Here is a 22,110-nt window from a genome sequence, read left to right on the forward strand (position 1 = left end):
CAAGGACTCCGAATCCTAGAAATGACTGGTTTGACAGCGAATGCAAACACTTAGTCGAGAAGAAGAACGCAGCACGGGCGAGAATGCTGCAACATCGTATAAGAGCGAACGTGGAAGGAACAAGTCCTCCGAAGGAAGAAGCGCCAGCAAGAGGACCGAGATCGCATAGCGATGGAAGAACTGTACCAAGCTAACGACACTTGTAAGTTCTACGAGAAGCTGAACAGCTCCCGTAGAGGCTACGTGTGCAGAAGCTTGGACAGCAACCTTCTTGCGGACTAGTGTGAGGTGATCGACAAGTTAAACCAGCACTTCGACGAACAACTGAACGGCAATGTATTAGAGCGCGAGGCCAGTATGGCAACTGATCTTGATGCACGAGCAGAAGACAACATGATTCCAGCCTCCGGTCTCCTGAAGGTGGAGGAGGAGATTGATCTGCTGAAAAACAATAAAGCTGCTGGAGTAGACTAACTTCCCAGTGATTTGTTGATATGCGGTAAAGAAACGCTGGCTAGAGCCGTACACTGGGTCATTGTCAAGATTTAAAAGGATGAACGAGTTCTGGAGGAGTGCCTTCCTTCCAATACCTTCTATCCTTATGCCTACTGTTTAACATTGCCCTGGAAGGTGTCATTAGAAGAGCGGGGATAAGCACGAAAGGCACGATATTACACAAGTCAGTTCAACTGTCTGGGTTCGCCGACAATATCGACATTGTAGCTCGGACCTTTGTGAAGATGGTGGAGACGTACATCAGACTAAAGGCCGGAGCCAAACGGATTAGACTGGTCATCAATGCAGCGAAGACGAAGTACATTAAAGGAAGGGGTTCACGTGAAGACAGTGCCAACCTCCCACCTCGAGTTCAGTTGGTGGTGATGAAATCGGTGTGGTCGAAGAGCTCGTGTACCTGGGCTCACTGGTAACTGCCGACAACGATAGCAGCAAAAAATTTATTGGCTCATTAGGGCAGGAAGGCGTGCATACTTTGGTCTCCGGAGGACGCTCCGATTGAATAGAGTTCGCAGCCGCACCAAGTTAACCATCCACAAGACGCTGACAGATCGGTAGTCCTCTACGGCCATGAGACATGGACTATGCTTGTGGGTACCAACGCGCCCTTGCGGTCTTCGAGTGGAAGGTGTTGCGTACCATCTTCGGGGACTACAGATGGAGAACGGAACGTGGAGAAGGCGAATGAACCATGAACTGCAATAGCTATCGTCCACACCACCAAGATTAGCAGGTTGCGTTGGGCTGGGCATGTCGTAAGGATGTCGGAAGACAGCCCGGTAAAGACGGTTCTTGAAACCAATTCGTCAGGGACGAGATAGAGAGATGCACAGCGGGCAAGGTGGATCGATCAGGTGGAAGGCGATCTACGGACCCTACGCATACTGCAGGGCTGGCGAACTGCACTTTTACGTACAGAAAAGGCCACACCACGACTTAGGACTGTTTGTTAAGGTAAGTAGGAGCGCTACTAGCGACTCCAGCCTCGAAATGTAAATGTATTTTGTTGTAGCAATAAGCTCACCATGCGGCGCTAGTGTGCAAGTGATTTATAATGTATTTCTTTTTGAAAATTTACACGAAGTTAACCAACAAAGTTTCAATAAGTTATTGAAGTGAATCAGTTACTTTTGCAAACTTTGCGATTCTTTATCTCACAGAATATTTACAGCTTACTTTAGTGAGAACGGAAGGCAGCCGCGGCTCAAGTTAAAATAATAGTGAATTTAAAAAGCTGTTATATGATCTTATCGCTCTACTCAAGTTACCAAAACTCTTATCGCTCTACTCAAGTTACCAAAGCAGTGATGTTCTATTTGAGCAGTTTGGACTGAGGTGTCTGCGTGAACATAAAGATGCCGAGTCTTCGTTTGAGTGTCTCCAGCTTAGTGTATCATCTTCTTTCAGCGTGTAGCGGGAATGGTAATCTAACAAATAGATAGAAGAGTTTCATATTTTAATACCAGCGTGTTTTATGAACACGTATAGCTGTGTCATGTACTGGAGATCACCGCTTCCCAGAATGTCTCTAACGGGTACGTTCGGTTGTTTTCCTCGGGCCCGAAGGGAATCTATAAGCTCAGACCTAACACCACAGTATTCGGTACACGACCAAACAACATGCTCGATGTCATGGTAGCCATCGCCACAAACGCAGTGGTTACTGTCTACAAGCCCTATACGAAAGAGATGCGTGTTTAACGTATAGTGATTGGACATTAGTCTGGACATCACGCGAATGAAGTCCCGACCTACATCCAACCCCTTGAACCATGCTTTCGTCGATACCTTAGGAAAAATGGAATGTAGCCACCGTCCCAGTTCATCTGAGTTCCATGATGATTGCCAACTGTTGAGTGTCTGACGCAAAATGCTATAAAATTCATCATAAGCAATTGGTCTTTCATAAATATCGCCGTCAATAGCACCCACCTTAGCTAAAGAGTCAGCCTTTTCGTTACCCGGAATCGAGCAATGAGAAGGGACCCACGCTAAGGTAACCCGGTAATTTTTATCTGTTAAAGCACTTAAAAACCACCGTATTTTCCCCAGGAAATACGGGGTGTGCTTCACAGGCTTCATCGATCGCAGAGCCTCAATGGCACTGAGACTGTCTGTGAAGATGAAGTAGTGGTCTGTGGGTAGGGTTTCGATGATTCCAAGAGAGTACTGAATAGCAGCAAGTTCTGCGACGTACACGGAAGCAGGAGCATCGAGTTTGTAGGAGGCGGTAAAATTTTCGTGGAAAACACCGAAGCCAGTGGACTCATCTAGATTAAATCCGTCAGTGTAAAACCTTTTATCATAACTAACATGTTTAAACTTATTGGAAAAAATCTTAGGGATCTCTTGGGGTCGCAATTGATCCGGGATGGCATACAATTGATTATGGTATCGAAATATTTTTCAACAAAAACATACAATACAATTATTTCTTTGTTTCGCAAAAAGTTTATTAACCTGACCCCTAGGACAGCGATTATGTGCACTTTATTGATATACTCCTTCCTCACACTGTGAACAAGTGGTTAACTTTACCGGTGTCGAAGATTCATCTCAAACTATGAATCTACGCTACGCTAACCCTAACCTGTAGATTCTTGTCACAAGTAGCCCTGCAATTACCCCAATTGCATCAACTGGATGGCGCACTGTCCCGCAGCATACGGCACAGTCTCTGTATTGCCCCTAAATCGTAGTCAAGGTCAACAACCAGCATCAGCGTTATCTATGATTAGCACAAATTGAATTACGACCATACTCACATAGAATGAAACGGAGAACGTCACTCAACGTCATTCCCCCCAATCGGTAAACATTCGCATAGGTAAACGACTGAACTTTTGAACATATTTGCATGAGCTAATCCTTAACCGCTTTCATTCAATCAACTGTTTCCGGTTACGCTTGACACGCAACGGCTCTCAGAGGTGGCAAATTCCAAATTACAGCTGATTTATCTGCAACGTCTAGAGCAGCAGCTCAAATCTAGACGACAGAACAATTTGTGCCTACTCAGCTGGTTGCTGATGGCACTGACCATGGCCACATCTACATCAAGGAATTTCTCTCGATCGAATGCGACTGTAGACTGTTTACTTCGAGGACCCAAACATGTTTTTTTTATTTATTTCTTCCTAAATAGTTTCTTTGACCGTTCCTATTGTGTGATTATTCATTCGTTTCTGTTCAAATATTTAAAAGCTTTTCGCATGCTATCCTGTTCCATTTATCGTGTTAAAAAATTGAACAAAACTTCCCGATGCCGATTAACTACCAGGATCGACCAATAATTATGCTCATTCTAGGAAAGCAGTCTAACTATCGCTTCAATGTTTCTTGAACTGCACTTTACTGTTGAAAGCTACTGTTGACGTGAGTTGAAAAAAAAAAAAGTTGTTCAAGCAACCACGGGAACAATTTGGAGCTGAGTTATCTTAACTTGAATCCATGAACGATCATTCATCGAAGGCTAACTGTTTCTATAGCTGAACACTACAAGGTTGTATTATTTTTTTGCTTTCATGGTTTTGTTTTTAAACAATTTATTGATTACTAACACTTCTCTACCTTATAAGTTCGATTTCATCAGCGTATAAAGCAGTATATTTTTCGTTTGTTTTATTTTCTCTTAAATAACATTCGGTGTTTCTTAAAACTCTAATTATTTTCTGTTTTGTTATTTGAAAAAAAAAAAATAATTCGATCAATTTAATGACAGTGGTGCTTCGCTGCGCTAGCAACACTCTCTATTTTCGCGTAAAAAGATACAAACGATAAACTTTTCTATTTGTGATATTAGAAAATATAGTTTTATTATATTAAATGGGAGCTCACTAACTAACTTCTTCGTACATGTAGTTTCTCTTGTTTTTACTAGGGCGGTGAAACGACTGGTAGAAGGAAGTGTTCACTGGCCAGCGTACCAAAGGCATGGTAAACTCGCATCCTTCCACGATCAGCCTCTAACAGAAACCCTTAGCTCCGAATTCTCTTAGCTTCCTATAACCTATTTGATTTTTTTTTTATTTATTGACGGCAACATGTAAACTCTACAATAAGCGAATGTTTCTTGTTAGTTTTAGTTTATCCACAACACAGGCAATCCACATGAATTGCAGCATAGGTAGGTTAGAAGACCCCGTAAGGGTTTCCGATATCGAAAAATTACAAAATTTGAAACACTTGGAAACCAAAACAAGAAAATTCATTTTCCTCTAATTTCCCTTTCGCGATAAAGTCAGTAAATATTTGTTTCATCAAAGTCCAATGTGACAAAATGATCGAAAAAGGAAACTTGCTCCGAAAAGTTATCGAAATATTAAAACTGCAATTATCACTACGACTAAACCGATCGCTTTCATACAATAACGTAACACATATTTACAAACAAATGCTTCTACGCATATTTGATGCTGATATAACTTAATCATCATTGCATTCGACTACCATTCCACGCATCAATGAAGGAACAAACTTTCACAAAGTATGGTCATGATTGGAATTTGTTTTCCTAGGACGGAAACAAACCGTTTGTTCAACAGTTACACCAAATTATCCCATGGTTTTCCTTTAATCATTCATATCATCTAGAAAAGTTTGAACCGTCAATTTGCGGGAATAACGCAGCTTTTACGAAAAGCATTCTGCAATTACATAAATATAGCAATGTGTTTTGTACCTATGTATATACCTGTTGATATTGAAAATATAATTTAAAAATTAAATCTATTGACTATTCAACATTATATTCGTCGCTGGCAGCGAGTGTTCTTTTAAATCTTCGCCGACTTGCCTGTTCTAAGACGCGTTATTGTATTTTTTTATCATTATTTCGTTCTAGTTCATATTACCGCAGTCTGCTTGTGTAAGTCCAATGGAAATAAAAATATATAAGCGACGTGGTGATTTTTTCCTCACAATTAAAACCTTCGGTTCTACACACAGTAGGATTAAGCTCGAACTAAGAATGCAATTGCTGCGGCCAGCAACAGTCCCAGGGTAGCTTGCAGCGATGAGGCACTGTTGCAGTTGTCCTCGAAGCAGGCACATACCTCTTGGCGTCCTCCGAAGCCCGAACGCTGATAGCACTTACCCTAAAAATAAAATTATACACTTACAATCAATAAGTTACTATGCGAACATCGGTAGAGACCTTGTAGGTGGATTCATCCCAACCGCAACCACGGATGACTCTCGTATCCGGAGGAACTGTGAGTAAAAGACAAACGAAAATCGATTGGTCAATTTCAATCCAGGATGCTTTATAAGTCGAAAACTACTTACGATTGTTAACGGAGAACTCGATGGACTGAATGATCTTCCGGCAGAAAGTATATTTGTTTCCATCCTTGTAGGTGTCACAGTCCGTCTGCATGTCCGTCGGCGGTACATCGTACGAGCATTGGGAGTCTTCAGCGCTATTGCATACGTAGCATTTGATGGCATCACCTGTTGGAGAAGTTACATCAGAAAGCATTCACTAGTAGTCGTGAAATGAATTAAGAATTCGCAACCTATCTAACTTTTCGTAATTAAACTTCAATCGTTCGAAATCTTTTGTTACACTTTTTTAAAGTTTGCGTCAGTTTTGAATCAACCTCACAATGTTCATGAGCCACCGACATTATCAGTGTCTTACATTAAGATAGTTTCGCCAGTGTACGTAAACTAAATGTGTATCTGAAGGAATCCAAAAACTTATTTTACTTTAACGAAAATACTTCAAAACAGACATGGGTAACATTTGTTCCACATTTTCATGTTTTCGCAAGAAATAAATCAATTGAGCTGGAAAACGAACAGAACTCATCGCGTCACGTTGCCAAACCATACACAAACAAGCCGTTTATTGCTGGACGAAGGGTGAATAATAAATGTGAATGGCCGTATCTCCGACCAGCGACTAATGCATAAATGTTAACACACTAAAACAGTGTTTCTTTGACGGACCAAAACTAAGTATATTTATCCTACATTCTCTCGCAGTTAAACTCGGCGCAGCTCGATCAACCGCAGGCGCACAACGATTGAAATAAATAAATGATTTAAAACGACGCGACCTACTGGAATCACCGACAAACACAAACTGATTGACCAGTTTCATCAATAAACCACAATGTCTTGTAAGATTGGAATTTGCAAGCAAAGGCTGGATGCTTGTTATTCATCAGATTCATTGGATAATTCTGCAGGTGTTGTGTATATTACAAGTGCACTGGCAACATCTCCCATATGATGGTCGGGAACAGTAACGATTCGAGTGCTGTTTAGTCATCGATTAACTGTGACTAACCTTCCACACAGCCTACTTCACTTGCTATTCTAAACATATATTCTTCGATCGTCCGGCCTTTCAATTAATTTCCTCACCATAATCTCCGGTTTACTTCCATTTATGTCGGTAGCCATTAGATGGGTTTTGAAAAGCAAAAGAAATGGTTTTTGTTTCAACCGGAGCATCGCGAAAATGACCTTCATTTCTTATACCAATCATTTCATCTTTTACTTTTCATACCAGTAGAATTCATCGTATATTGGAACCTAATAAGTATTCTATTAAAAAAATTTCTTATCAGCTGTTACTGTTTTCTTTGACGGTTTTTGTGAAGAAATTAAAAAAAAATAATAGAGCACTACATCGGTGGTGAGATACATTAACCAAATATACAGCGCCGCTTATTGATAGGTTAACAAACGAAGTAGATATTGTCGCTAATCGCTCATGCTAATCACTAAACATCAGAGAATTTTTTGCTTATCGATAATCGCTAATTTGACTTGTGGTAAGTTGGCAAAAAAAAACCAAACCAATCAATTTGAAAAGTAGACGAAACAAGGCTCCCTTTAAATTTCCCATCCTTGATTTCCTATAGCATGGAAAAATTTCTAGTATGATGATAATGAATTATTTCACAGGATAAAACGTTTAAAAAAACAAATCTTTAATAAACTACCATCTCTTCTAATGTTTATGCACATGGGACTGATGTCTTTTAAGGTGAAACTGTATTGGAGCCCACAAATGGCGAGCCAACCCGTGGTCGACTTCGAATTTTCACAGGCAGGAAAAATAGCGTTTTCACAGGGAATGCATTAATTATTTCCGAATGGTATTCTTGTGAAAATTCGAAGTCTACTACGTGGTGTTTCCAAGTTTGTAGTTTGTATTTGTAGTTTCGACACAGTTTCACCTTAAAGCCCTATTTAGAGTTCCAAGCGAAGTGAAAATTTCATACAAAATGTTCATTTTTTCACGCCCGTGAAAAATGCAACCTGCAAAAATTTCACTTCGCTTGGAACTGTAAACAAATTCGATCCAGCGAAATCGAAGGTTGTGGATCTCATCTTTTTCACTTGGGTTTATTTTTTCACGCATGCAAACGCTAGTAAATAAAGCAGTAGCAAGCGAAAACTTGCGTGCATTTCTATTTTGTCAGTTACAGCCAATTTTCACTTCGCTCGGAGTGTAAACTCTTGAATTTCGCTTCACTTGAACTGTACACTGCAGGCTGGTGAAATACCTGCGTGTTCCACGAACGGGTTTTCACGACAGATTCCGTAAGCGAAAATTTACGCTTTTTCACTTGTCAAATTTTTCACTTCGCTTGGAACTGTAAACTATGCTTAAGAGTGTTTTTTTTTTTTTTTTCAAAAACATCGCACTCTTTAGACGTAGAATTACATCTTACAGCAACATTCTGAAATACCGAAAACATCGAGAGCGTCACAAAAATTGTTCTACTTCAAATGTTCATAAATCAGATAGTTTTCAGTGGATTTCCTGGGGCAGTCGATTGGACAATCAGCTATGCGTCCACTAAAATGCGGAAAATTATGATTGTATGATTCTAACTATTATACAATTGAAAAATTCAGATCTTTGTTCTGAACGCAGATTTAGACCGATCAAATTTCAAATCCCGGTTATCGGAAAACAGGTTAAATTTACCACATACCACCTAATATTAGTATTAACGTAATCGGAATGATGCAGAGGCCAGAAAACGACCCTAAATGCCATTTGAAAATCCGTGACGGTGATCTCTGGTTTCTGGAAACCCCAAGAAAGCTCAAATTAGAAACAAATGAAAGATTACAGGTTTTTAACCATTCCTGTGAATTTTGGTGCTTACAGCCACCAGCATTTTTTCAGTGAATTGAATAAGTTTCCTCATAAATATAACGTTAAAGGGACGAACCCGGTAAGCAATTACTATGCGAACTCTCATTCAAGTTGACGCGTTTTGGTGATGGCTAGGGGCACCAAAATTCACAGAAATGGCTAATAGGCTGTAGTCTTTCTAGGACAGCTATTTCGAGCTCTAGGGCAGCATTCGTTTTAGCTTTTGTGGCCCATTGTAATAGTCACAGTTTTATGAGCAACCGTGCGTCGTGAAGATAGTCGTGTCCAAAATGTATGAAACAACTGGAAATCACTTATCTTGCAACAGCCATCTTGATAAACAAACCAATGTTTTATTCACCCGATAACAACCCAATTTTTATCTAATATGAGTATTTCAGCAACCGAGTTGATATGCAGAGGCTGTAAATCGACCCCGAAAGTTATTTTGAATCTTTTCAGGGCAACCACATTATTTCCAGAGAGTTATTTTATAAGTGTTGGATAACAGTTATTTACACAAAAATATTGATACAAGATAGGCTATTGTAATCTTAGCGTCTATCATTCAATGAATTATTGAAACGAAAAAGTTTGCTTCGAACTTATAACTTGCGATCACTCTTAAATACAACATTGCAAGTAAAGTAACAGGCAGCTTTATCTAGTTCTTTGTGAATTTCGCAGTCGTAGCTTTGCTCACACTTTTTCTTTTAACGGTGAAGAGGTTCTCTATCATCCACTGTGTATCAGCAACCTTCAATATTACATTGGTCGACCAAAAGTAAAAAGTCCAAAAGCTCAAACCGGAAAAAATAAAAGATTATAACTCTTCAACCATTCTTATGAACTTTGGTATCCCTAGCTATTACAAAAAGCCTCCCCAGCTGGTCTCGAGGTACGATGCTGGCCTAAGAAGCCAGTCGTCGTAGGTTCGAGTCCGGACTCGGGAGAGACTGTTAGTGTCAGTAGGATCGTCGCGCTAGCCCCGCAATTGTCCTGTATACTGGCTGCGAAGTCTGTGCATAGTAAACAGAAGGTCAAGTTCCGAATCGGAATGTAGAACCAAGGTTTTGCTTTTCTTAGCTATTACAAAAACGCGTCAACTTACATAAGAGTTCGCATAGTAATTCTTCGTTTCAACATCATGTTCACAAAAAAACTCAATTATGGCTGAAGATTACCACGTTGCCTTACCATAGTGTCTCAAACACAACCTCAGTTAAATTTACTTTTGTGGACCAAAATAAAACAATGAGGGAAGTTGGAGATTCATACTTGAGGGCCTTGAAAAAGTGGAAAAAAGCAAGCTCAATTTTCTTCCCCTTTTGTTGAACGCTGCTTTTGTGGTTTACACCAGCGGTTCTCAACCTGGGGTACTCGTACCCCTAGGGGTACGCAGAAGCCTTCAGGGTGTACGCGATAGAAAAATCAGTAATGGCGGACAAAGTAAATACTTTTTGTAATACTTCATTTGCTGCTCAAACTTGCTCTTAAAATGTGACTGTAGCAATAAACAAATCATAGTTTAATTTAAAACCTCAAATAGACTACCACAATATGATCTACCAATACTCTCTCCCACTCTGCGAGAACATTCCAAGCCAGGGTGTTAAATTGATTAGAAAAATATTGCCAAGGGGTACGCGGACAAAAAAAGGTTAAGAACCGCTGGTTTACACGATAACTCCAAAAGCGCATCAATCATAGTAACCCATGAGTCAGCAGAAAAAAATGACAGCTCTATCGGTCGAACTTTAACCGTGTTAGCGGAAACATTGGAGCTACTGCGGTGAAGTTGGCGCGTTCAAAGAACGGTACCCCGCCGCGTCAAAAACGGACATCGTGCGGCACTCTGTGAACGCCGGATACGCTCGTTCCGGCATCTACAACATCTTTTTTTTTATTCTCGCTTGTTTTTCGTAGGTCTAGTTCCGCCACTGTTGTTTGTGCCAATCACCGACGCCCGAGGAGGCGACTCCACCCAGGATCCTAACTTACGACCCGCTTATTAACGGATCGGCGCCAACGGCTCCCGGATCGGCGCCAACGGATCGGCGCCAACGGCGGACTTCCTCATGCGATGGAAGGCGTGATTCTAGAGATTTTTCGCCTCAGAAAATCTCCCGGTGTCGGCTAGGATTGAACCTAGACCACTTGGGTTGGTTGTGAGTGGATCACGCCACCCCACAATCATCGACACTTATGTCGGCGTTGGGATTCGAACCCAGGCGTCGAGCGTGGTTGGCGGAGACGTTACCAACTACGCTTGGCCCCCGCCTATCTACAACATCTTGGCACTGTTGGCCAATAAACAGAGCATCGAAAGAAAACCTGGTTCCGGGCGGCAAAAGCTCCAATAGATACTAAAGAAAAAGACCGAGGGAAAAGAAACTACATCGCTGCGCTGCGTGCGTGGCTTGGGAGGTCGGTGCAACCAGCCAAACAGTGAAAAAGTACCTGGCGAACATGGACATACATGTCAGAAATCCTCAGTCCCGTTCACTGGTCTCGGAGTAGCAGACAATGACATAGCGGCAGCGACTGAATTAGATGGTCAAATCGATTTTTCCGGCGAATCACGTCGTTACGGTGGTGATGGACGATGAGACCTATCTTACTCTGGATGGCAATGACTCCGAGGTAAAGTTCATTTTACACACCAAGTTCTTCAAAAAGGTGCTGCTGTGGCTGACAATCAGCTTATCATCTTCTTTTGCTCCGGACTGACCATGAATGGGGAAATTTACAGTATTAAGTGCCTGCCGGAAATTGCGTCGCTTATCAAGAAAAACAATAAGGACGAAGACGCGATGTTCTGGCCGAATCTGGCGTCGACCCGCTAATCGAAGCGATTGTTGGACCAGATGAAGCGGCTTAATATCGATGTAGTACCGGCTTCTCCGCCCAACGTCCTTCAGCTACGTTTCATCGAGACTTTTTGGGCATACCTGAAGCGTACGATCTACTCCAACAATTTTGCCGCGAAAACTGAGGAGGAATTGATAAATATAACTAAGAAAGAACTCAAGCATATCTACACGCATTTTTTCGTCCGTCATGGTGAATGTTCCGGTTAACCGTCGGAAGGCCACTCGCAAGAGCGTAGAATTGTTTTGCAAATAAGCTAATAGAATAGCCTTACGGGGGAATTTTATCACACTCAATTATCTGTCTCAAATTTTTTTATCACCATAAAAAAAAGTTCATTTTTTATGCAAACGTTAATCTAAAAATAGCTAGAATGGATATTTCGTTTAACATATCGGTGAAAATCTGACCTAAACTTGTTGTTTGAATGCAACATGTGTTCTAAAAAGCTTCTCCAAACTCTAACTACAAGTGCATAATTGATGCACCTAATCAGCAATTCACAGTTTAGCGTTTAAGAGGCCAAATTTCGCTTACCAGCTTACAAACTAGCGTCGTCTTCTGGATTTTACATATTAGTTTTGCCACCAGTGTACTTTTCGATGAAAATCAAACATGGTTTAACACAAACGTTCAGTAAGATAAAGTTAATTAAAGAGTATAAACGTGAGCAGTATTAATCATCGATTCCTTCGAACATTATTATTGCTAAAAAATATTTGCTGTTTGAGCATACTAGTCATAGACTCCAATAGAAACATATCTAATCGCCATGCGAAATTCCATATCAGAACGGCTTTTATTTCATACTGCTGTGCTACTACACTTGTATTAGATGATTTGTTACAAATTTATCTAGTCACAAGAATTGGGCGAATATTCGTTCCTGGATGGGTCGCCTGTATCCTGTGATTATATAAACCACTAGTCGCTAACAGTCCACCCTGGATGACACAGGCGTCGAGCGTGGTTGGCGGAGACGTTACCAACTACGCTTGGCCCCCGCCTATCTACAACATCTTGGCACTGTTGGCCAATAAACAGAGCATCGAAAGAAAACCTGGTTCCGGGCGGCAAAAGCTCCAATAGATACTAAAGAAAAAGACCGAGGGAAAAGAAACTACATCGCTGCGGTGCGTGCGTGGCTTGGGAGGTCGGTGCAACCAGCCAAACAGTGAAAAAGTACCTGGCGAACATGGACATACATGTCAGAAATTCTCAGTCCCGTTCACTGGTCTCGGAGCAGCAGACAATGACATAGCGGCAGCGACTGAATTAGATGGTCAAATCGATTTTTCCGGCGAATCACGTCGTTACGGTGGTGATGGACGATGAGACCTATCTTACTCTGGATGGCAATGACTCCGAGGTAAAGTTCATTTTACACACCAAGTTCTTCAAAAAGGTGCTGCTGTGGCTGACAATCAGCTTATCATCTTCTTTTGCTCCGGACTGGCCATGAATGGGGAAATTTACAGTATTAAGTGCCTGCCGGAAATTGCGTCGCTTATCAAGAAAAACAATAAGGACGAAGACGCGATGTTCTGGCCGAATCTGGCGTCGACCCGCTAATCGAAGCGATTGTTGGACCAGATGAAGCGGCTTAATATCGATGTAGTACCGGCTTCTCCGCCCGACGTCCTTCAGCTACGTTTCATCGAGACTTTTTGGGCAAACCTGAAGCGTACGATCTACTCCAACAATTTTGCCGCGAAAACTGAGGAGGAATTGATAAATATAACTAAGAAAGAACTCAAACATATCTACACGCATTTTTTCGTCCGTCATGGTGAATGTTCCGGTTAACCGTCGGAAGGCCGCTCGCAAGAGCGTAGAATTGTTTTGCAAATAAGCTAATAGAATAGCCTTACGGGGGAATTTTATCACACTCAATTATCTGTCTCAAATTTTTTTATCACCATAAAAAAAAGTTCATTTTTTATGCAAACGTTAATCTAAAAATAGCTAGAATGGATATTTCGTTTAACATATCGGTGAAAATCTGACCTAAACTTGTATTCTAAAGAGTGAAACTCCAGGCAGTATCCTCAGAACTGAACGTTGTTTGAATGCAACATGTGTTCTAAAAAGCTTCTCCAAACTCTAACTACAAGTGCATAATTGATGCACCTAATCAGCAATTCACAGTTTAGCGTTTAAGAGGCCAGATTTCGCTTACCAGCTTACAAACTAGCGTCGTCTTCTGGATTTTACATATTAGTTTTGCCACCAGTGTACTTTTCGATGAAAATCAAACATGGTTTAACACAAACGTTCAGTAAGATAAAGTTAATTAAAGAGTATAAACGTGAGCAGTATTAATCATCGATTCCTTCGAACATTATTATTGCTAAAAAATATTTGCTGTTTGAGCATACTAGTCATAGACTCCAATAGAAACATATCTAATCGCCATGCGAAATTCCATATCAGAACGGCTTTTATTTCATACTGCTGTGCTACTACACTTGTATTAGATGATTTGTTACAAATTTATCTAGTCACAAGAATTGGGCGAATATTCGTTCCTGGATGGGTCGCCTGTATCCTGTGATTATATAAACCACTAGTCGCTAACAGTCCACCCTGGATGACACAACTCTGTGAAAAGCGTTCATACATAGTCTGCAGGGACAAGATCATCGCGAGTCAAGCTCCAATTAGCCTAGGAGAGGTCGTTGGTCCATAATAATGTAATACAATGTTATAATCACAGATGCAATGTAGCACGCAGAGAAAATATTATGTAACAAGGTAGGAGAAAAAACATTGTCGTTACCTAAACTGTATTACTGCAGAGTTATTAATGTTGAATTGATTAGTGTTGAGGATAAGTAAATAATTCCTCAAGTTGACATCGGTGACTTCTCGAAAATACTGCTGAAAAATTATTTCTCATGTTTCTTCGTATATTATACTATCAGGAGAGTAATTTGTTTTCAAATCATGAAATTTATTGCATGAAATTGATGAATGGAAATTTTGAAAGTATTGGGATCATTTGCGAGACTTTAAAGTAAAAAATGATGAATAATTCTGATAGAAAATTTCTAAAGGCGAACTAAGAACAGTTTGTGAGATGCAAACTCCAAACCGGCGGCTTTTTTAAATAACACATCATATTTCGCACGACACAGCACTGATTATGGGTCCTATTACAAAAATCGAGTAGACATGTCCCGACCATGTGCATATTTCGAACGAGACGAGTTACTCATCGAAGCTTCTGTAATATGGAATATCAAGAAAAGCCTTTTCAAAAAAGTCACCTTCAGAACTATGAAAATAAAACTACCACACATCTGTAATTAAACAGTCCAAAGCGAAATTGATCTGGCTGTGATGTCATCAAGCCTGTTTACGTTTGAAAATTTCCTGCTCGGTCGGAGTATGCGGGCAGCATGCAAAACATCCATCCGTTTCCAACGAAAATCATGTCAACTTCTTGTGTACTTTCTCACACCGCTACTCATAGGCCAGTGACATACTGGCGCGTTCTGCGTTGCGGAGACGGTTCGCCTTGCCGTGGGTTAATGTATAGCTCTGCTTAGTGCTCTATATTAACTTACAGCAAGGCGAATCGTCTCCGCAACGCAGAACGCGCCAGTATGTAAACGGCCATAGACTCACTCTAATTTCTCTCACCGAATAAGAGTCCAAAGCAAAATGCAAAAAGAACCCGACAGGATATCGATCGCGCGTACACTTTTCACCGATTGAACTACCCACTGCCCGTTCCACTCCCTAGCACCAGACCGTCTGTCTCCATCACACATAAAAAAGCACCCTTCTTACATAACGATGTCCTTTACGTTGAACTGGTAATATAGGTACAATGTGAAATCTGAACATTGAAACCACAACTTATGACATAATTACTTTTAAAAAACCTCTAGAATAGTGTTGAATATTATCAAAAAAGCGTTTCTAAATTACGGCTCTAATGAAACTGTAACACGAAAAGTTCCATTCTTACCTCTATGCACAACAAACAGCAGCAGAACGCTAGCCAATATAATCGATTGTTGCACAGCCATATTGAGTAGGAAAAGAGCCTGCAGCACCGTCTAGCTTCTCAACACTGTCTGAACACTTCCGGTATCGGCTTCACAAACCTTGCTAGCTCAGCTCGGATCAAACTTTCACACACGGGAGCTCACCTAAAAATCACACGTTTTCTGAATTATTCACGGCTATCACCCTACTGCTGTCGGGACTTTTGAGTGGGATATGAATAATTTTCCAATTATATCCAGATTCACGATTCTGCACACGTTACACCATACGCGTATTTTAACTAACAACTGGAAATTGAAAAATGCTAGGGGAATCTGGACGGCTTAACAGCAGCAATCAGCAAACCGAACAGCCACACAGAATATCACGAATCAATAGTGGGGAGCAAAGGCGAAAATGCTGATTCCAACCACTAAAAATTGTGTAACCGTGTGCGAGTGTCTCCCCCACCAATCCTTCGGACCTGTCCAGCAAGCACACTTGGCTCCCAAACTAGGACAGAAAGTAAGGGTGGATGTTTGCTGCGCCAGTTTTATGAAAAATGATGGTTTGAAAACCAAAAAAAAGCATAACGCAAGACTATTACCCGTACAATTTGCTACACAAAATACTCGAAAATGATCCACGATGAGGACTATCGACTGACCGACGGCGAAAGACTGTGAACTCCAAGCGCAATGAATTCTACTCGATGCTCCAGAGGGGACAACGTGAGTTTTAAACCAGAGAGTGGATTCTATTCTGTGCGTTCTCTTTGGCGAGAGCAATTCTCAAATGGAGACGCGCGCCAATCCGTATTTAGCGGATGGGAAAGTCACATGTTCCATAATGCGCTGGCAGCGATGGTTGTCAAAAGTACAATTTCAAAGTTAAATTTACATTATATCTCAAATAACAATTCAACGGTATACCGAGAAGTTACAAATAATATTCAGTTGAAAAAAAAAACCTACCTATCAAAATAACGAATAACATCACTTCGAAAAACTGTTTGTTGTATGTTAAACAAACTTCAATTTACTAAAAAAAAGCTCCCTTTGAGCATATAATCAATTATATGTTATGAAGTAACAAAAAAATAACTCATGGAGTTAAGCTTACAAAGAAATTAGTTGTGCAAAAGCCATAGGAAAGAAAAAAAAGGCTCAGCAGTCTAGGCTGTCATTGCCAACAGCAATTTATGGTTGAGGTTGATTTAAAAAAAATAAAGAAAAGCGATTAGTGTAAGATACTTCATAATTTTTTCCATCGATTTTGAATAAGCGTCAGTAAATGAAAATACAACTGATTTCATTTCAAGCATATGTTGGTTCTCGATATAGACACTTACATAGTGGCACATTCTCTTGTCAGGCAATACGAACCGCATCCATTCTGCCCTTCAATGAAATCGTCATCCTCTCAATAACTTTTAATTAACGTCTAAATGCAAATAAAATAAGACAATGTCGATACATACATCTTGACAGCCCAACTTATAGCAAAACAACTTGAATATGAACTACGTGCAAGCTGGAATCAACGTTGGTTAACACCTCCAGTCCAACTCTGCTTGCCGACTCAGATCGGTTGAACCCAAGCCAAACCAGCCTGCACTGATTTTTCATTTTCTTGTTGTCTGCAATTTTGACGTGGTTCACCGTTCAGTACCAAAAATTTGTAGTTCCCATTTAATATTACACATTTTTTTTATTCATGTTTTCTCTATTCACGCGAAACAATATAAAGACCAATGTTCTAACATTTCTATTCAATATTAGATAATTTATAACATATTATTACAACGCTGCAGGCATTACGATATGACTGCAATACTTATATGTACAAATTTCGTATGAAAATTTTTCGAGTAAATGCTTTTAAGAAGCCAGATCATAATAATTTTCAATACATAAAATTTATCCACTTTTCCAACTCTTTAAAACTTTGCTTTAGTAATTCGTGCTTGGTTGTCGTGACTTTAAAATTTTCAAACTGTCGTAGCTAGCACCTCAATTCAGGTTTTCTGGTTGGAACTAGCGAAACTCAGAATTCACTATACCACAGCAATTTGTACTGTTATGCTACTGCACGACAACGGCTGAATATTTAACTTTAATTTTGACAACTTGGACAATAGCCGGTGATCGACACTTTCCGCGTTGCTTTAGTTGCTAATTGTTACTTTTCGTTCCTGAACAAATTACAGTGAATTTAAACCTAATTTACAGATTATCGACTTTTGCCACATATATCACATCGCTGAAGGTTAAAATTGATCTAAACAGACTTGCATTGGTAATTAAAATCTGCTACAATACAACTTGAATAAGCTTTAAGGTTTGAGCCTCAAAACTCGCCGGAACAAACGGTTGCACTGCAGCTACTGTTGCTACCCGTAGTGGTAGCTGGCGATGTCGATCCCGGAGGACAATTGAAATCATAACAATCGAAAATTTTATCACTCAAAATATCTTCCAAATTGCGTTCAAATTCTTCGGTTGTTTCTTTAAGGAGAGAATGAGTCTTTTGCTATAAGAAAAAAGGCATATTATTTTTTACAAAGAATGAATATTGCTAACTTACTTCAAGATACCGACGTGCCGCCTGAACTATCTGCCGTAAGTCGTGAACTATCTCATGGATATTTCGATAGCCACCAATTTGCGCTTTTGATATAATCGCGCGCAAGTCGATGAAATTTGGATTAATAGCGTGAAAATCCGCAAACTGCAAAAAAGATGAACCCTTTGTTATATGTAAAGGAGCGTAAGCTTACAATACGTTCAGATTCAGATATCAATGATTGCTCTCTTTTTCAGCAGTACTGCTCATAAATTCTTCTAGGTAAGAGACATGGTGAAACTTGCCACCGCCACAAGTGGAAAGGCCTGATATAAAAGTAAAATAAATGAACCTTGTGTGCTCACAACATAGCAGCGCATGCCTCATCGAAAAAGCGCACAACAAACCTCGAAAGACAATGCATTTCCAGGTGAGAAATAGAGATGAAAGCATGCTACTAAAGAGGTCAACCAATGACGTCATACAACCGAAAGGTACAAACGTTACGCAATATGCAGTTTAAATATTCAGTACTCACATAGTTCTTGGTAAACTGCGCAATCAAAAAATACTTGGATTCATTTATTCCAAAAACTTTCTGTAGTAAAAAATGGATTTTGGCGACCGTTTCGCCGTCAAAACTTTGACGAATGATGGCATCATTGAAAAAATCCATTTGTAATTGCGAAGCTAAAGTAATATCCGATAACTGATGGTCGTTTGATTGCACATTGGTGTCAGTATCATAGCCGCAAATGGATCCAAGAAGGTCAGGTCGGTTGTGTGATATTGGGTTTTTCAAAATTTTTGGTGTAGATGTAACGAATGGAACTGAATTTGCTTCCGTTGTGGGCAAGGTAGTTTTCAACGAGCAGGGGACGTGATTAGAACCAAGCCCGGGAGGTTTCTTGACCGGTTCGTAAATACCTGTTTTGAAATAAGTTCCGTGCTCGTTGTGCTTCATCTGCGTCTGTTCTGAATCATTAACAACTGGAACTAGGTAACTTTTAGCATTGTCGTAAATAACACTGCTACGATCTGAAAGATCACTGCTGCTAGCGTTGTCTGAAGAAGAGGAAGCTTTATTTTCCGCTAGATTGGGTATTATGTCCTTTAAATATTCATATAACTCGTGTAGTCCTCGTTCCTTATCTTCGTTAGCTTTCATCTGACGCATTGAATTACCCTTCATATTTGCTTCCTTTTGAACACTACTGGTCCGTTGATTTTGCACCGTTTCGTCTAAACTAGTAAAAGACTTTATCAAACTATCAACGAAATCAATAGTTGAATCTTGCCATTTAAGAAAGTGGTCCAAAAAATCTGGACTTAAAACTTTCTGGACACGCTCCAATCCTTCTGGTGTGTTATAGACATATCCCTTAATTATAATCCAGGCATTTATAATCCGTGTAAATACGAAAATAAAATCCTTGACTGCCCAAGCCATACCCTGTGAGTTTATGTTGGCCAATACACTATCCGGTCGAATCAAATCCTGCTTCATTCGAGCACAAAGACTATCGATTTTTTTAAAACAAGGACGCTTTTGATGATTATTTGCCAATTGCTCCGCCAATTCACATCCTTGCATCGCCATCTCGGTCAGAGTTATCAGTTTGTCCTGATTCAGCATAATACCTGTTCCTGCAAAGCCGTCAGATGAAATCTGCGTTGACGCAATCGGGCTGAACGAACTGTCACTAGTAAAAATCACAAACGTGTTAGTAAAACATATTTAAAATATACATATATGAAGTAAAATTTAATTATTGGAAAACATGAAACTATTTCATAATGTAGTTAATGACTGTGTGAATTTCCAACGGAATATTATTTCTCATAAGGTTAAAACTTCATTCTCATAGAGATACACTGAGATGGCCTCATAGGTTTAGTAAGCTTTAAGCCTGTAGTACACTCTTTGTCTAATGGTCAAATATTTGACCTTCTGACATAATGGTCAAATTTAGTTGACATCATGGTTGTTGTTTGCCCGTGTTTGCCCCATGTTAAAATTGGAGAGTGACAAATAATTATCTTTGACTAAATTTTTATCTGTCAAAAAGTGACAAATATTTGACGCTTGGTCAAAGAGTGTACTACAGGCTTTATATTGTTGAGATTTTCAATTAAAAAAATACTAACCTGACACTGCTAAGCCCTTCCGACCGTCGAACATCGCATCCAAATTCTTTTGTCTTGATTTTACTTAGACTAGCCTTCCCAAGCTTTCTATTTCCATTGATCTTTGGGCCAAAGTTTTCATTACTATTGGAAAGCTGGGGCATATATCTACAGAACCTTAAAAAGATAAATTAATCATTTACAGATTACAAAAATACTAAAAACCGACATATTGCCGTCGAACGCTTGTGGTTGCGAAACTGCTCCGTTGACTGGTTGATAAAAAATAGGAATGGTCATCGGCATTGGAGGTGGTGGAGGATGGAATATTGAAAACCCTGGTTGAACTAAGGCAGGTAGCAGATGACCATATTGTAGAATAGTGTAAGGCACATCTGCTTGAATCAAAACCGATAAGCTATCAATCATGCATAAAATGGCTATTCAAAATCAATCACCTTGATTAATGGTAAGTCCAGGAGTAACCGACGAGCTTAACAAACGATCTGGAATCATCGGTGTCAGAGCAGAAGTCGTGGCGGTCACCTTTGCGTTGCCCATAGTAACTATCGTTGATCCTTGTAGAAAAAATAGTTACATAATGTACCTTCTATGCCATTAGAATTCACTTACTTATTTTGGAGAATTCTGATCCAGGAGCTTTGTTGAAACTTTCTTCCGTCATCACGATATGTAGCCTTGGTCTGGAATTCTGCAATTTCCGAATTATTACGAATTCTGTTCTATTCTAATACTCAATGCTTGTCTTTTAAATTGCCAAGGTTCTTCTTTTTAGTTTCAAGGACTATAAAAGACTGTGAACAGGCGGTGTGCCGCTTTATCAGCTGTTCGATTTCAAAACCGTCAGCTGTTATGGCGGAAGAAATTTAAAACCTCACCACATGGTTGCTACGATTTCGCTTTTATTTCTGCACCCCTAATGAACGGCGAGTGAATCTTGTGGATAATATTTATTCAGCTGTCGTTGAAAAACTGATGCCGTTAGGTAATATACAGTATTGATGTGAAACATGCGAAATTGTAATCGAATCGAAATTTAACAGTTCATATAAGAATATCAATTTTGATTTTTCCAATAACCACATCATTCGATTATTCAATATTTTTCCTGTTTTTTTTTCAATTCTTATTTACTTAATCCACCCAAGGTCCAACCCAATAAAAAATCGGTTCGAGTTTTATAAAATATACCTTGGTTTCTGTCGGTTAAAGGCGACAAGATCGATTATGGAATGTTTCGGATTTACACGGATACACTCAAAATATTTTTCACCTTAGGAACCATTCAAATATTACATAACGCGGAATTAGGCAATTTTCAATACCCACCTACCCCACGTAACGCAATTTTACATGTTTGACACGCGCAAAGTAACGCTTCGCTGAATAAAACGTAGAACCTATCAGACAATCAAATGTTTTTACTTTACCGGTAATTAAATTCTACGTGAAACTCACATGAAATGCATATGACTACTGAATAAGATTTACAGGATAAATATGAAAATATTTTGAGTGCAGCCAGGGCCAGATTTAAGCCCGGGGCAAATTTGTTTGTGAGGCCCTCTTTTCTTAAAACATTTAGAGGTGACGTTCTGGAAGGTGACGAGCAAAAAAAAGGTCGCCCCAGGACTAGGGGGCCCCTTAAATCGAGAGGCCCGTGGCATTTGCCCCTTTGCCTCCCCTCAAATTCGGGCCTGAGTGTAGCTCTTTAAATCTTCAATTGATTTAAAGATATATGTTTAATTAATTTGTTCTAGTCATAATTTCAACTCATTTCGGATTGAAATCGGAAATGAATCTGCTATTGTTCATCATACGTAGTTTCAAAAACATGATTAATATTTCGAATGTTGATTTTTATAGACATTACACAGTCTAGTGTATAA

At 39.8% G+C, this 22,110-nt stretch overlaps 2 protein-coding genes across 4 annotated transcripts; both read right to left on the minus strand.

Annotated features, from left to right (window-relative positions):
* Positions 1-3,610: 3,610 nt before the first annotated feature.
* Positions 3,611-16,244, minus strand: LOC129729570 (uncharacterized). 2 transcript variants are annotated; one of them, XM_055688238.1, is made up of 5 exons: positions 16,116-16,244; positions 15,489-15,672; positions 5,803-5,967; positions 5,672-5,727; positions 3,611-5,612 (listed from the first exon to the last, which is right to left on the minus strand). In XM_055688238.1, exons 2-5 carry the CDS (start codon positions 15,547-15,549, stop codon positions 5,469-5,471), a joined length of 426 nt encoding a protein of 141 aa, XP_055544213.1. In that variant the 5' UTR covers positions 15,550-15,672; positions 16,116-16,244; the 3' UTR covers positions 3,611-5,468. The 2 variants fall into 2 exon arrangements, with proteins under 2 accessions (XP_055544213.1, XP_055544214.1); XM_055688239.1 differs by having other exon boundaries at positions 16,122-16,213.
* A 961-nt stretch (positions 16,245-17,205) lies between these two features.
* On the minus strand, positions 17,206-21,094 carry LOC129729983 (protein mitoshell). 2 transcript variants are annotated; one of them, XM_055688917.1, is made up of 7 exons: positions 20,834-21,094; positions 20,659-20,778; positions 20,430-20,595; positions 20,222-20,368; positions 18,612-19,776; positions 18,095-18,238; positions 17,206-18,040 (listed from the first exon to the last, which is right to left on the minus strand). In XM_055688917.1, the coding sequence occupies exons 1-7, from the start codon at positions 20,883-20,885 to the stop codon at positions 17,858-17,860; spliced, it is 1,977 nt and encodes a 658-aa protein (XP_055544892.1). In that variant the 5' UTR covers positions 20,886-21,094; the 3' UTR covers positions 17,206-17,857. The 2 variants fall into 2 exon arrangements, with proteins under 2 accessions (XP_055544892.1, XP_055544891.1); XM_055688916.1 differs by having other exon boundaries at positions 20,222-20,377.
* Positions 21,095-22,110: the final 1,016 nt, after the last annotated feature.

Source organism: Wyeomyia smithii, chromosome 3 (assembly GCF_029784165.1).
Source record: "Wyeomyia smithii strain HCP4-BCI-WySm-NY-G18 chromosome 3, ASM2978416v1, whole genome shotgun sequence".
In the NCBI taxonomy this organism is placed as follows: domain Eukaryota; kingdom Metazoa; phylum Arthropoda; class Insecta; order Diptera; family Culicidae; genus Wyeomyia; species Wyeomyia smithii.